This window comes from Sus scrofa, chromosome 1, assembly GCF_054392235.1.
Source record: "Sus scrofa isolate SSC_HxYL_T2T_F1_AM1 chromosome 1, Sscrofa_HxYL_maternal_Yorkshire_Landrace_v2.0, whole genome shotgun sequence".
Taxonomy (NCBI): Eukaryota; Metazoa; Chordata; class Mammalia; order Artiodactyla; family Suidae; genus Sus; species Sus scrofa.
The window spans coordinates 80060480-80073502 of NC_139383.1; the positions used below are offsets into that span (position 1 = coordinate 80060480).

The 13023-nt window shown below is 37.8% G+C and overlaps 1 protein-coding gene across 1 annotated transcript in view; it reads right to left on the bottom strand.

The window, feature by feature from the left end:
* The window catches only part of HDAC2 (histone deacetylase 2), a 33867-nt gene that overhangs the window by 19489 nt on the left and 1355 nt on the right, over window positions 1-13023 (bottom strand). Inside the window, exons 2-3 of the mRNA XM_001925318.7 lie at window positions 2383-2495; window positions 1168-1285 (exon numbers count right to left, since the gene is read on the bottom strand). Coding sequence (XP_001925353.2) covers window positions 1168-1285; window positions 2383-2495 — 231 coding nt within the window. The remainder of the gene's footprint in view (window positions 1-1167; window positions 1286-2382; window positions 2496-13023) is intronic.

Sequence of the window (13023 nt, forward strand, 5' to 3'; positions counted from 1 at the left end):
CTCAGTGGGTTAAGAATCCAGCATTGCTATGAGCTGTGGTGTAGGTCACACACGCAGCTCAGATTCTGCATGGCTGTGTCTGTGGCACAGGCCGGCAACTGTAGCTCTGACTGGACCCCTAGCCTTGGAACCCCCATATGCCATGAGCGCAGCCCTAAAAAGCGGAAAAAAAAAAAAAAGATAAATTTATAAAAAAAGGCAACAAATATTATCTATATTATAGCATTTTATTGAATCAAATGAGATAATCTATTCTAGAAATGTACATAAAGTTCTATGAATTTATGAGATGTTTAGAAACTACACTTAATTATTACTGAAATTGTTTTTTAAAAAAATCATTACTGAAGTCCAACAATAAAAACACTGATGAGAATGAACTCCAGTATCAAGCGTCAAAAGATAACATTCTAGTCATTTTAGAATGACATTGGGCATCTTCAAGCCAACCAGTCTCTAATAATAAAAACTGTTTTTATCTACAAGAGAACACTATGTAGAAGAGAATCAAAAGCTTCACAAATATCACAAAACTAAGTGATGGACAGACAGTATGTACAGCTGTCCCTTGGTATCCTTAGGGGATTGGTCCCAGGACCCTGAGGACCAAAATCTGACGATGTTCAAATCCTTTATATAGTATTTGCATATTCCTGTGGCAATCTTCCCATACATTAAAATCATCTCTAGATTACTTACATACCCATACAACGTAAGTATACAGTTGTAAATACAATGTAAATAGTTGCCAGCAGGAAGCAAATTCAGGTTTTATTTTTTGGAACTTTCTGGAATAGTTCGGATTAACTAAAGCACACAAATAGGTAGGAGGTATACTCACCAGGCTTAGGCTAAAGTACAATCAATTTTTTTAAAAGCTGGAGAGTGAGGTTTCCCTACTGATATCCATTATCCCAAAGTTAACAAGGAACCAAAACAAAGCAGAGAACATCCAAATAGCTTTGGTAGTTTGGTGGACCAATAGGCTTCAGATAGGTTGTTTTACTTAAGTAGTTTTGGTGTTATTACACTGACTTTTCAAATCAATAAATAATTAAAATAGATCAGGACAAAATACCTAGATTTGGAAAAATCTAATTATAAGCTTCTAAAAGTACTCATTTATACTTATCACTACTAATGTATATTTTTAACACAGAAACGTACATCTCTGCATCTGCTTACTATACTCAGACATGTTATCTGGCCTTATTGAACGCAGAAATTTGATGTATTCATCACTGTGGTATTTTGTCATTTCTTCAGCAGTGGCTTTATGGGGCCTCTGTGAAGAAAAATAAATGTCAGAACTGCAGAATTACAACTGGTTATATCAAATACAAAGTATACAATTTCCCCTAACGATACTCTCGAAAAAGAATTAGGTCTGTCAGGACAAAGTAGATAAAATTCTAAAGCTAATCTATATTTATACATGTGTGTTTTAGGAAACAGTAATCATAGCTAAAGATAATTCATATTCCTATAAAAAGATTAGGGAGGTCTAACACCAACTATGAATTAGTCACTCCTTTTATTTTAGTGGAAATAAGTCAACTCTTCTCAAGACAAATCCATGTTCATACACTCTCCTTTCTCACATTATCTTTATTAACCTTCTGCTCTATATCCAGCAATTTCATCAACGACCAATAAACTTCAGTAAGGATGAGACTCATTCAGACAGAATGGATTCATTCTCTATAGTCTGTTCTAATCTCTCTTCCTTTGACTATCCTAATGATCCTTGTTCCTAGGAGGGTAATTTCATTTATGACACTTCTTCCACAAGGCTTCCTGATTGGTCTTATCCAACTCTTCTCCAAATGTCTATATTTGAAAGAAACAAAGTCACATATAATGCACAACATTAGTAACTGCTTCAAGTCTTTCTTTTCTTCCCATAGATAAGAACTGTTACATCTCTTATCTGTTTATATATACTGTATCTTTTCTACAAAATCAATACTTTGTTTGCTCACTAACACAATGTTCCTTATGCCAACAAATATCTGTAGGATTAATTTTCTACCTAATTCTTTTGTAACAGCCTCAGGTCAACTCTTCAGAAGCACAGACAGGTCAATATTTATTGTAATAAAAATATTTACTATGATAAATTGAGTTGTTTTCCAGATATGTGAAAACCTGGGGGAGGGAAACTGCTTTTTAAAATGGTTGAAGGAAGAGGGAAAAAAAGAGACCACAGGTCCCAAACTCTCAAGTTTTCTCTGAAGAATAAAACAAAAAGAGGAGTTTGTTTTCTTCTGTAACTTTTCATCTACTAAATGCCCTCTAACTTTGAAAACAAAGTTTCAAAGTAGCAGTTTAAAGAAAAAAAAAAAAAAAATCAGTGAATATTTTACCAAAAAGCATACTCACATATATTTCCATCTTTCTATATAAGCCATAATTTAGCAGCAAGTTATGCGTCATGCGGATTCTATGAGGTTTCATGGGGTGACCCTGTCCATAATAATAATTTCCAATATCACCTAAAATAGAAAAGAGACAAAATGAACAATACTAACAAAAGAATCTTCATGAACTATCTAAATTTTTACAGTTCATCATCAGAAGGCATTTTTCACCTAAGTAAGCTTTATTTAAAATCTTAAATAAGGATTTTAGATTTTACAACTTTCAAACTGTATTGGTTTTCTACCAAGATACTACGCACGGAGTTCCCGTCGTGGCGCAGTGGTTAACGAATCCGACTAGGAACCATGAGGTTGCGGGTTCGATCCCTGACCTTGCTCAGTGGGTTAAGGATCCGGTGTTGCCGTGAGCTGCGGTGTAGGTTGCAGACACGGCTCGGATCTCAAGTTGCTGTGGCTCTGGCGTAGGCCGGTGGCTACAGCTCTGATTCGACCCCTAGCCTGGGAACCTCCACATGCCATGGGAGCGGCCCAAAGAAATAGCAAAAAGACAAAAAAAAAAAAAGATACTATGCACATTTTTACATGCCAATTACTCCATTAATACATTATGTCTGCTCACAGATTAAGGTAAGCAAGCTTTTCCGATCTTTAGTTTACCAAACTTTCTTATTTAGGAGCAACCCAAATAAAATACTTTTTACTCACTTATAAAAAAATTTTGTTCCTTAATGATATCTGCTTTTAGTAATCATTGGCAAATTCAGATGCTCAAGGTAAATCCTCTGAGTTTCATCAGTATGATCTAAAAATTTTACAGCAAATACTGCTTCTGGGATGATTCACTGGTGTCCCAGAAATTCTTTTTTTTTGGGGGGGGGGCACATCCACAGCATGTATAAGTCCCCAGGCCACAGACAGAACCCACAGAGCATCGACTGAGCCACCAGATCCTCAACTGGCTGAGCCGCCAGGAAATTCCATTCCAGAAAATCTTTATAGTTGGTATTATTCTGGCTAAAATATTCTGTATATCCAATATCATAGTTAATAACAGAAATTTTGGCAACTGAAATTTGGATTTTAAGTAAAGTTTTGCTACGACAGCATATTTAGGACATTTTTTAAGGTAATAAGGATACTTTGTCTCATTCTTCATGATTAGAAAGTGATAACTCCTGGAGTTCCTGCAGTTGCACAGTGGTTAATGAACCTGACTAGTATCCATAAGGATGCAGGTTCAATCCCTGGCTTTGCTCAGTGGGTTAAGGATCCAGTGTTGCCATGAGCTGTGGTGTAGGTTGCAGACAAGGCTTGGGTATGGCATGGCTGTGATGTAGACTGGCAGCTGTAGCTCCAATTCAACCCCTAGCCTGAGAATTTCCATATGCCGCTGGCGCGGCCCTAAAAAGACAAAAACAACAACAAAAAGGTGATAATTCCTAACCTATCTTTTTATGACATCTTATATTCCAAGGTCTTAAAACTTACATGTAAGATTTTAAATCAAGTAACACCAAAATTCTGGATTTTTGTTTATCAAATTTCAAGGATACCAATTAAATACACACTCTCTTTCTAATGTAATGGGCGATTTTTACAACAGTCTTTATTAGAAATCACTTTCAGTACTAATTCTAGTTTTTAAGCAAGGAATTCTAAAATTTTGTTAGGACAAACTGATTTTAATGGTTTGAAGTTAATCATTTAGACAAGTTCATATAACAAAAACTAGGGATAAAGAATGCCATTAATTCATCTTCTAAATCAAAAATTCTTTCAAGATCCTGCCTAAACACACACCTTTTTCTGTTTAATGGAAACTAAGAATTCAGAAACTTTTGGTTCTTCTCTCTTCCATATTTTTGACAATAGTCCAGGATGAACATTCATTTTTATAACATAACTGTTTCTATTACTACTTGTTTTGTTGATATCACACCTCTCTAATTAACTCTTCATTTTCAACACAAGCTCTCCTCTGAAAACGATTCAAACATAGACATGGTCATTTAAAGGGAAAGCCATCTTCCTTAATGCAATAAAGCACGGGGACACTCCTCTGCATTTATCACAATTCAGAGGCTATGACTTCAGGAAAGTACCTTCCAAGCAATAAAGCTGTGGCCTACAGAGTGGCAGCACATATATACAGTTTCTTAAAAGCAGCTTGGTCTCAATGAATTCTTAGCTATGGAAAGCCCACTAGAGTTACAAAGCATCAAGGACCTAAGTTAATGCAAATAAGGTATTTCTAAGTTTTTTTCACTACCAAAAGAGATCACAAGAATAATAAAGAAACTCTTGTCTTCACATAACTTCCATCTGCCTCTGTGCAAGAATCATGAAGGTGAAATGTCTTTTAATATCTAGTCTTGTTTTTTTTTTTTTTTTTTAGGGCTGTACCCAAGGCACATGGAGGTTCCCAGGCTAGGGGTCCAATCAGAGCCGCTGCTGCTGGCCTACACCAGAGCCACAGCAACGCCAGATCTGAGCCATGCCTGCAACCCACACCACAGCCCATGGCAATGCCAGATCTTCAACCCACTGAGCGAGGCCAGGGATTGAACCCGCAACCTCATGTTTCCTGGTCAGATTTGTTTCCACTGCACTACAACAGGAACTCCTCTAATATCTAATCTTAATATCAAAAACTCTTGCTTATATACATACTGAAAATCTAATGAAAAGCCATTACTAATTTAATAATGCAAAAGACCACAATAATTTATAAAAGGGAGAGTTCAGTTGCAATTTCACAGCAAGAGTGCTTGAAAAAAAGATGTTAACAGTATTAACACATAGAGAGCTTACTAGGAGGCGCTATTCCAAGCACTTCATGTGTACTACCTGTTAACCTTCTCAACAACTCTACGATACAGCTATTATTACTACTGTTCCTATTTTATAATAATGGGTGTCAGTGAGAAGCAGTCAATTGAGGCAGTACTATCAAACCACACAGTTAGCAAGTAGAGGATCTAGATTCAAACTCAAGCAGGCAGGGCAACTCTGCCAATTGAAAGTAGTACCTACCAGCAAAGTAGTAACACTTACAGTCATTAGAAACAAATAGTAGGGGGGAAGCCTGATAAGGACATAATATGGAATACAAACATTTTAATAAAGGCTTAGGGTCTTTTTTAATTTAAAGAAAATGACCATAGAAACGATGTGTATAATTCATCAAAGTACTTATTTTTTATCAACAAGGTCCTCAGATTTTATATGAACATACACATCTTTCAACAAGTTTTCCCGATACCTGGGGCCCCAGTTTCACCAAGAACATGCACACCACCTAAACGACACATCAGCAAGGGCAGCCAAGCTATGGATAACTGCCATTTGGTTTATGAAGAATTATTCAAGAATGTAATTTAAAAGAATCCTCTCCAACTTTTACCTGCTTAATTCCATCTCAAAATTCCCTACATTGCTGCTTTGTAGTCATCCACTTTTTTTTTTTTTCCTCTCTTTTTTTGCAGGTGGGGGCACACGTGTGGTTTATGAAAGTTCCCAGGCTAGGGGTCGAATCAGAGCTACAGCTGCCAGCCTACACCACAGCCACAGCAACGCAGAATTCGAGCCACATCTGTGACCTACACCATAGTTCCTGGGAATGCCAGATCCTTAACCCATTGAATGAGGCCAGGGATCGAACCCGCATCCTCATGGTTACTAGTCCTTTTCGTTACCACTTAGCCACAATGGGAACTCACCACCCACTTCTTTTTTTTTTTTTTTTTTTTTTCGGTCTTTTTAGGGCCGCATCTGCAGCATATGGAGGTTCCCAGGCTAGGGACTGAATTGGAGCTGTATGTAGCTGCCAGTCTACACCACAGCCACAACAACGTGGGATCCAAGCTGCATCTGTGATCTACACCACAGTTCATGGCAATGCCGGATCCTTAACCCACTGAGTGAGGCCAGGGATCAAACCTGAGTCCTCACATATATTAGTCAGATTGATTTCCACTGAGCCACGATGGGAACTTAGCCATCCAGGTTTTTTGTTTTTTTTTTTTTTTCCTCTCTCATTTTATTACAAAATAAATAAAATTATCTAAGAAATTTTGGGAAAAAATGGAGAATCAACTCATGCATAATACAGTTGCTGTACAAAAGCCAATGTGAACATTTCAAAATGTTTGTTACAAGGATTTTTTGATGTGTATTTTAAAGCATTACCATTTATTATCTTATATTTCCTGCTTTTGACACCAAGTAGTGTAATAAAACAATTTCCAGGAATTCCCATTGTGGCTCAGCAGACTGGGAACCCAACTAGTATACATGAGGATGCAGGTTCATTCCCTGGCCTGGCTCAGTGGATTAAGGACCCAGCATTGCCACCAAGCTGAGGTATAGTTTGCAAATGCAGCTCAGATCTGGCGCTGCTGTGGCTGTGGCATAGGCTGGCAGCTCTAGCTCTGATTCGACCCCAGCATGGGAACTTCCATATGCTGTAGGTGTAGCCTTTCAGCCACTTTTAAATAAAGATAAAATGGCTTTCCTTAGTTTTAGAAACTTGTGGATTTCATTCATCTCTTTTAAATGATCAGCAATGTAAATTGGGCATTTAAAATACTACCCCGATTTTCATCAAGTATCCAGAAAACTTAGTTGAAGGTGGTTCCTTGAATACAACAAACTTTGCCAATGTCAAGAAATTACCAAAAAGATTTAGTCATCTGCAAAATTTTCATCACTGCTCACTCTTCAAGAAGCTATCAGGGGAACTGCCACTGTGGCACAGTGGGTTAAGTATCAAAAGAAGCTATCAGACAACTGGCGACCAAGGTATACAATCTCTTTTATCTAAAGTTCTTAGGACTAGATGTATTTCAGATTTTTTTTCAGGTTTTAAAAATGTAATATGATACATATGCCATACATTATGTGATCTCCTAGAGTCTGGGGAGCATTCTTAAATCAAATAGTAACATTTTTGCAGCAAAAATGTCTGACTATTCACAACAGGTGTAATAAAGATCATAAATATTAATTCAGGTTAAGCATTTGATTACAAATAAGTTACAAAAAAAATTTTTTTTTGGCTTTTTCTAGGGCTGCACCCTCAGCATATGGAGGTTCCCAGGCTAGCAGTCTAATCAGATCTGTAGCCACCAGCCTACACGAAAGCCACAGCAACGGAGGATCCGAGCCAAGTCTGTGACCTACACAACTCACTGCAACGCCAATCCTTAACCCACTGAGTGAGGCCAGGGATCGAACCCGCAACTTCATGGTTCCTAGTTGGATTCATTTCCACTGAGCCACGATGGGAACTCCCAAAAAATTTTTTTTTCACTTTTCAGATAATAATTGGATTTCAGGACCATGAAATGTACTTTTACCCCTAAAGGTAAGTTGACCAAAAAAAATGATCCAGGAAAAAAAAGAGGAAGTATTACTTCTGTCTTCCAGACTACATTACTTAGTCCACTAGAAGATATTAACACACTGACCACTTGTTGAAACATTCAGTCTTGGCTTCCATAATCCATCTTCCTGAATTTTACTACCACCTCACAGCCACTCCTCCACCAACCTTTAAATATCAGGAGTTTCTCAAGTTCACTCAAGTCACTTAACAAATCAAGAGCCTACCATATGCCATGTGAAGTCATGTAAGTCAGTGAAGCAAGAGCGCTGGCGAAAATCTTCTCTCAGGAATACATCACCTAGATGCTCAATTCAGGAATTCAGAAGCCATCCTTTATCAATCATCACCAAGCCCCAACTCCACTTCTAATCCGTCAACAAGTTCTATCAGTTTTACTCCCCAAACCTCCCTTAAATATGTCTATCAATGGCAATCACATTGTATGTGGACCAATATATACATGATATGTGCCTTCAGTCTTATAGTCTACTACTCTTTTTTTTTGGTCTTTTTAGGGCTGCACCCGCAGCATATGGAAGTTCCCAGGCCAGGGGTCTAATTGGAGCTGTAGCCACCAGCCTAGGCCACAGCCATCACCAGATCTACACCACAGCTGCGACCTATACCACAGCTCATGGCAACACTGGGTCCTTAACCCACTGAGCGAGGCCAGGAATCAAACTTGCAACTTCATGGTTCCTAGTTGCATTCATTTCCACTTCGCCATGACGGGACCTCCACATTCTACTCTTGATCATCCTTTCTCCACTTGCCAGATTCTCTCTTAAGAAACCTTCAATGGCTTTCAGTTCCCTGAATAAAGTCCAAATCTCTTACCACAAAGTCTTGTGTGGTCTGGCCCTTTATGACCTGGCCCAGCACCCCCCATGCCTTCCTTCCTCTTGGCTTCCTTTCTGTTAAGTGCACCAGGTTCTTTCTAACTACCCAGCCATGTCTTGTATAGAAGAATTTTTTTTTTTTTTAATAACAGCCACACCCACAGCATATGAAGTTCCCTGGCTGGGGGTCTAATCAGAGCTGCAGCTGCTGGCCTATGCCATAGCCACAGCAACACAGGACCTGAAACACATCTGTGACCTATGCCCTAAGCCGCAGCTTGTGGCAACGCCAGACCCTTAACCCACTAAGCAAGCCAGGGACTGAACCCAAACCCTCATGGACACTATGTCAGATTCTTAACCCACTGAGACACAACAGGAACTCCTGAGGGAAAACTCTTTCAAGGAGGTTGGCCCATTCTCTTCCTTCAGGCCTTCTCTTGCCTGATGACCTTATAAAGTTCACACTATCTAACGTAGTCTACCATTTCCATCTTTAGGACTTCAATCTTTTGTCTACCTGGCACATAGTAGGGACTTTAAGCTCATTTGATATTTCTGAACCCCAAAGTTGACTTCATTCTTACACTTCAACTTTTAAATCTGACCTTACCCATACTTCATTGCTATTACCATTCCCCAAGAAATGATTAACCCCACTCCCAATTTGTTTCCTTTAAGGATTTGTCAACGCAAGCATTTTTTAAAATTTTTTGTTAAGGAGGGAGTCCCAGTCATGGCACAGCAGAAATGAATCTGACTAGTATCTATGAGGATGAAGGTCTGATCCCCCGCCTCACTCAGTGGGTTAAGGATAAGGATCTGGTGTTGCCATGAGCTATGGTGTGCTTGGATCTGGCACTGCTGTGGCTGTGGTATAGGCCAGTGGCTACGGCTCCAATTCGCCCCTAGCCTGGGAACCTCATGTGCCATGGGTGTGGCAATAAATAAATAAATAATAAAAATTTTGCTAGGGGAAATAAGTATTACTTTTTGTGGTAGCAGAGAAACCTTTTTTGTAACAGTAGTAGTAGTATCAGCAATAGTTCTACTCTGTGTCACCAAAAGAAAAAGGAAAAATCTCTTAGGTACCAGGTTTTAACTCTCCTTGAACATTAAAACTAGACAATGTACAAAAGGATAAGTAGTGGATTGAGTCAAACAGAGATACAAACCTATTTTCATGAAAAAATAAACAAAACACCACTTGTCCTGTTTGTAACTCAAAGTGGCTGAAAGAATTAGAGAAAATATTATATGAAAGTGCTTTATCTATATAAATGTAAGATTTTAATTTATTCATCAATAATGTAAAAAATTACTTAATTTAGGCTGGTGGAGGTACAGACATTAGCAAAATAGACTCTGTCCTCATGAAATTTATATTCTAGTGGGGAAAGAGACAAAAGCTGGGTGGCATAATTGATAAGGAGGAAAAACAGTATTGGGAATTAAGGTAATAGGGAAAACCTTCTCTGATAAGGTGAAATTTGAATGAAGTAAATGGCAAAAAAAAATATCTGGGAAAAGAGAATCCAAGTATATGAAAATCTCAGTCTTATGTTCTACTATGTTTAAATTAATGATGTGCAGGAGTTCCCGTCATGGCGCAGTGGTTAAGGAATCCGACTAGGATCCATGAGGTTGCGGGTTCGGTCCCTGCCCTTGCTCAGTGGGTTAACGATCCGGCGTTGCCATGAGCTGTGGTGTAGGTTGCAGACGCGGCTCGGATCCCGCGTTGCTGTGGCTCTGGCATAGGCTGGCAGCTACAGCTCCGATTCAACCCCTAGCCTGGGAACCTCCATATGCCGCAGGAGCGGCCCAAAGAAATAGCAAAAAGACAAAAAAAAATAAATAAATAAATAAATAAATTAATGATGTGCAATTAAAATCACTGGTATTTATGAACTGCTGCTGTAATTCATTCAGCACACTGATTTCCCCCAAAGAAATGATTTCCAGGTAAGAACCCATGAAGTTATATCAAAGGCTATCTAGCAAAAAGGCTTTGACACCACTGTTACAAATAGGTCTAAGACAATCTGTTGGCTGTCAAGTAGAATTTTTACAATACCCTACAGTAAACTAAGTGTATTAGAAGACATGATCTTGGTAACTTTATATAGTCTTTGTACAGTGTTGAATGCTTTTTCTCTGAACTATTTATCTCCAAGTATTTTGATGTATCCTATCAAAGGAGGAAAAAACAGAGCTCAGAGCAATGCATATAGTTACATAAATTATGTATATATACAATCCCATTACACTGAATATACAGTAAAATGGTCAATAAATGTGATTTGACTCAAGCTTAAACAGTTAATATTTCTAGATAAAGCATTAAGAATATGAGTATTTCATCAGAACCTAACACACATGGTTTGCTAATTACATTTAAGTACAGAAATCACATCATTTTCAAATCAGAAGGGATCTCAGTGTCTACTATCATTTTATAGGTGGTTATTGACAATCTTGCAGTATATACTGGATGATCAAGATTTAGATATATGTTTTTGAGAATGAGTCATCAGTCAATAGCTGCAATAAGTAAGAACTTCTCTTACTTTTCCTCAAACACTAACGAACACCTCACTGAAGGCTCACTTGGAACCATTAATCCAGTGATCCAAAGAGTATGATACCAAGGACTACAATGTGCACAGAGAATAGTACATGTGTCTTCAGAAACTTCTTTGATTTGCTAGACAGTCTCTCTCTGTCACCAAGAATAGGCCTAATGGTCCCAGTAAGGCTAAAGGTAGGATTCCTATGTTTAGAGAACTTGCTACTTCACTCCTTTCCTCTTTATCTTTCTTCCTTCTACTACCAAGTTAAAACTAGCTACTCTAATCTAATAGATTATTAAGGCCATATTATTACTGATCCTACTCACTCCCAATCCAATTCATGTTGCACATTTAATTCTTTGATGCATAAGCTGCCTTACTTGCATCCTCCTTCCTTGCAAAAAAAAAAAAAAAAAAAAAAAACTATCACTACTTTTATAAACATAATAGGGTTTTTGTGGTGATGAGAATGCAAGCTTTTGGAATTAACTACACACAGCGTAATATACTATCATATACAAAGAATTAGCATAATGATACCTATTCAATTTAATAACCTCTACAAAACATGTTATTACCCCCACCTCCCCAAAAAGAACCCAAAGCAAATTCCAAATATAAGCAACTACAAATTCCATTCTAAAAATGAGGCAAGGAAGAGCCAGAGACAAAAGACAGATAACCTAACCAGGGATAGATATCCAAACATTCGGTTAGTTATACACCTGCTGTTGGCCATCAAATAAAGCTTTATAAAGGTCCACCATAAAGTACTGACTAGGTCACAATCACAAGACTACTCTTTCTATCAAGTCTGCATCCTGCCCTTGGGACCACAGCTTGCTCCCATTCCCTCAACAAAGGCTCATCATAAATGGGCCCAGGAATATACAGCTATTGATAAAACTGACGCTTAGGTGTACCTCCTGGTTCTGCAGTTCAAGCCTGGTGACCACAAGTTTCAAGCAGCTTACTTCTCCAGAGCCTATCACTGTCAGCAACTAACAGCTGTAGGAAGAGCATTAGCACTAGTTACTCCAAACTTTTAAAACCTTTGTCCTTTACCCCAAGACCCGACAAGAACAAATCTCTAAACCTCAGAAACAATATTGTTTTAAAAATTAACTTACACATATTGTTATTTACTTTCCAATTTAGCCAGGCAATGCAAGGAAAGGCCAGTGACTCAAAATATGCATGAATTCTTAAAGAAAGAACTTTAAGAAGCCTTATAATAATTCACGTTAAAATTAAAATATATCCCTCTCTCCACCCCTCCATAACGGCATAATTTCAGATCAATCTGTATCACACATATAAGCGGACTTCTCAAAAAACAGGTCTTTAAAACATGGCTGTTACTACTGAGTATTGGCTACCAAATACTGAACTATTTAAATTTCTTTTCCAAGATTTTAGATTTTTCCACAATGACACAGGTGGTTATTTCATATAAACAGGCATCAAAATAATTTATCCTTGCTAACTTGAGATATGGTACAGCTATTTTAAAATTAAAGGCAGATTTATTCTGACCTAGTCCTCTAAGATCTTTCCACCACTCTTTAAAACTTTGTGATTTATAATACACTGAATGTGGCAAAAGCATCCAAAATTTGTATTGCTTCATTCAAACTGGATAGACCTTTTCAGGTCATTGAATCTAGCTTCTTTGTTAAATTTTACAATTTCTTTCTAGGAACTATTTACCTACTTAAGTTAATGCCTTTGTGCAATCTGTAAAGCAGCTAACTACTCTGTTTAGTGTAATTTATAGCATCCGGATTCAAAAAGATTTAATGTTACTGCTCAAACTGCAATTGAGAAGAACCCTTTAAATTATATGA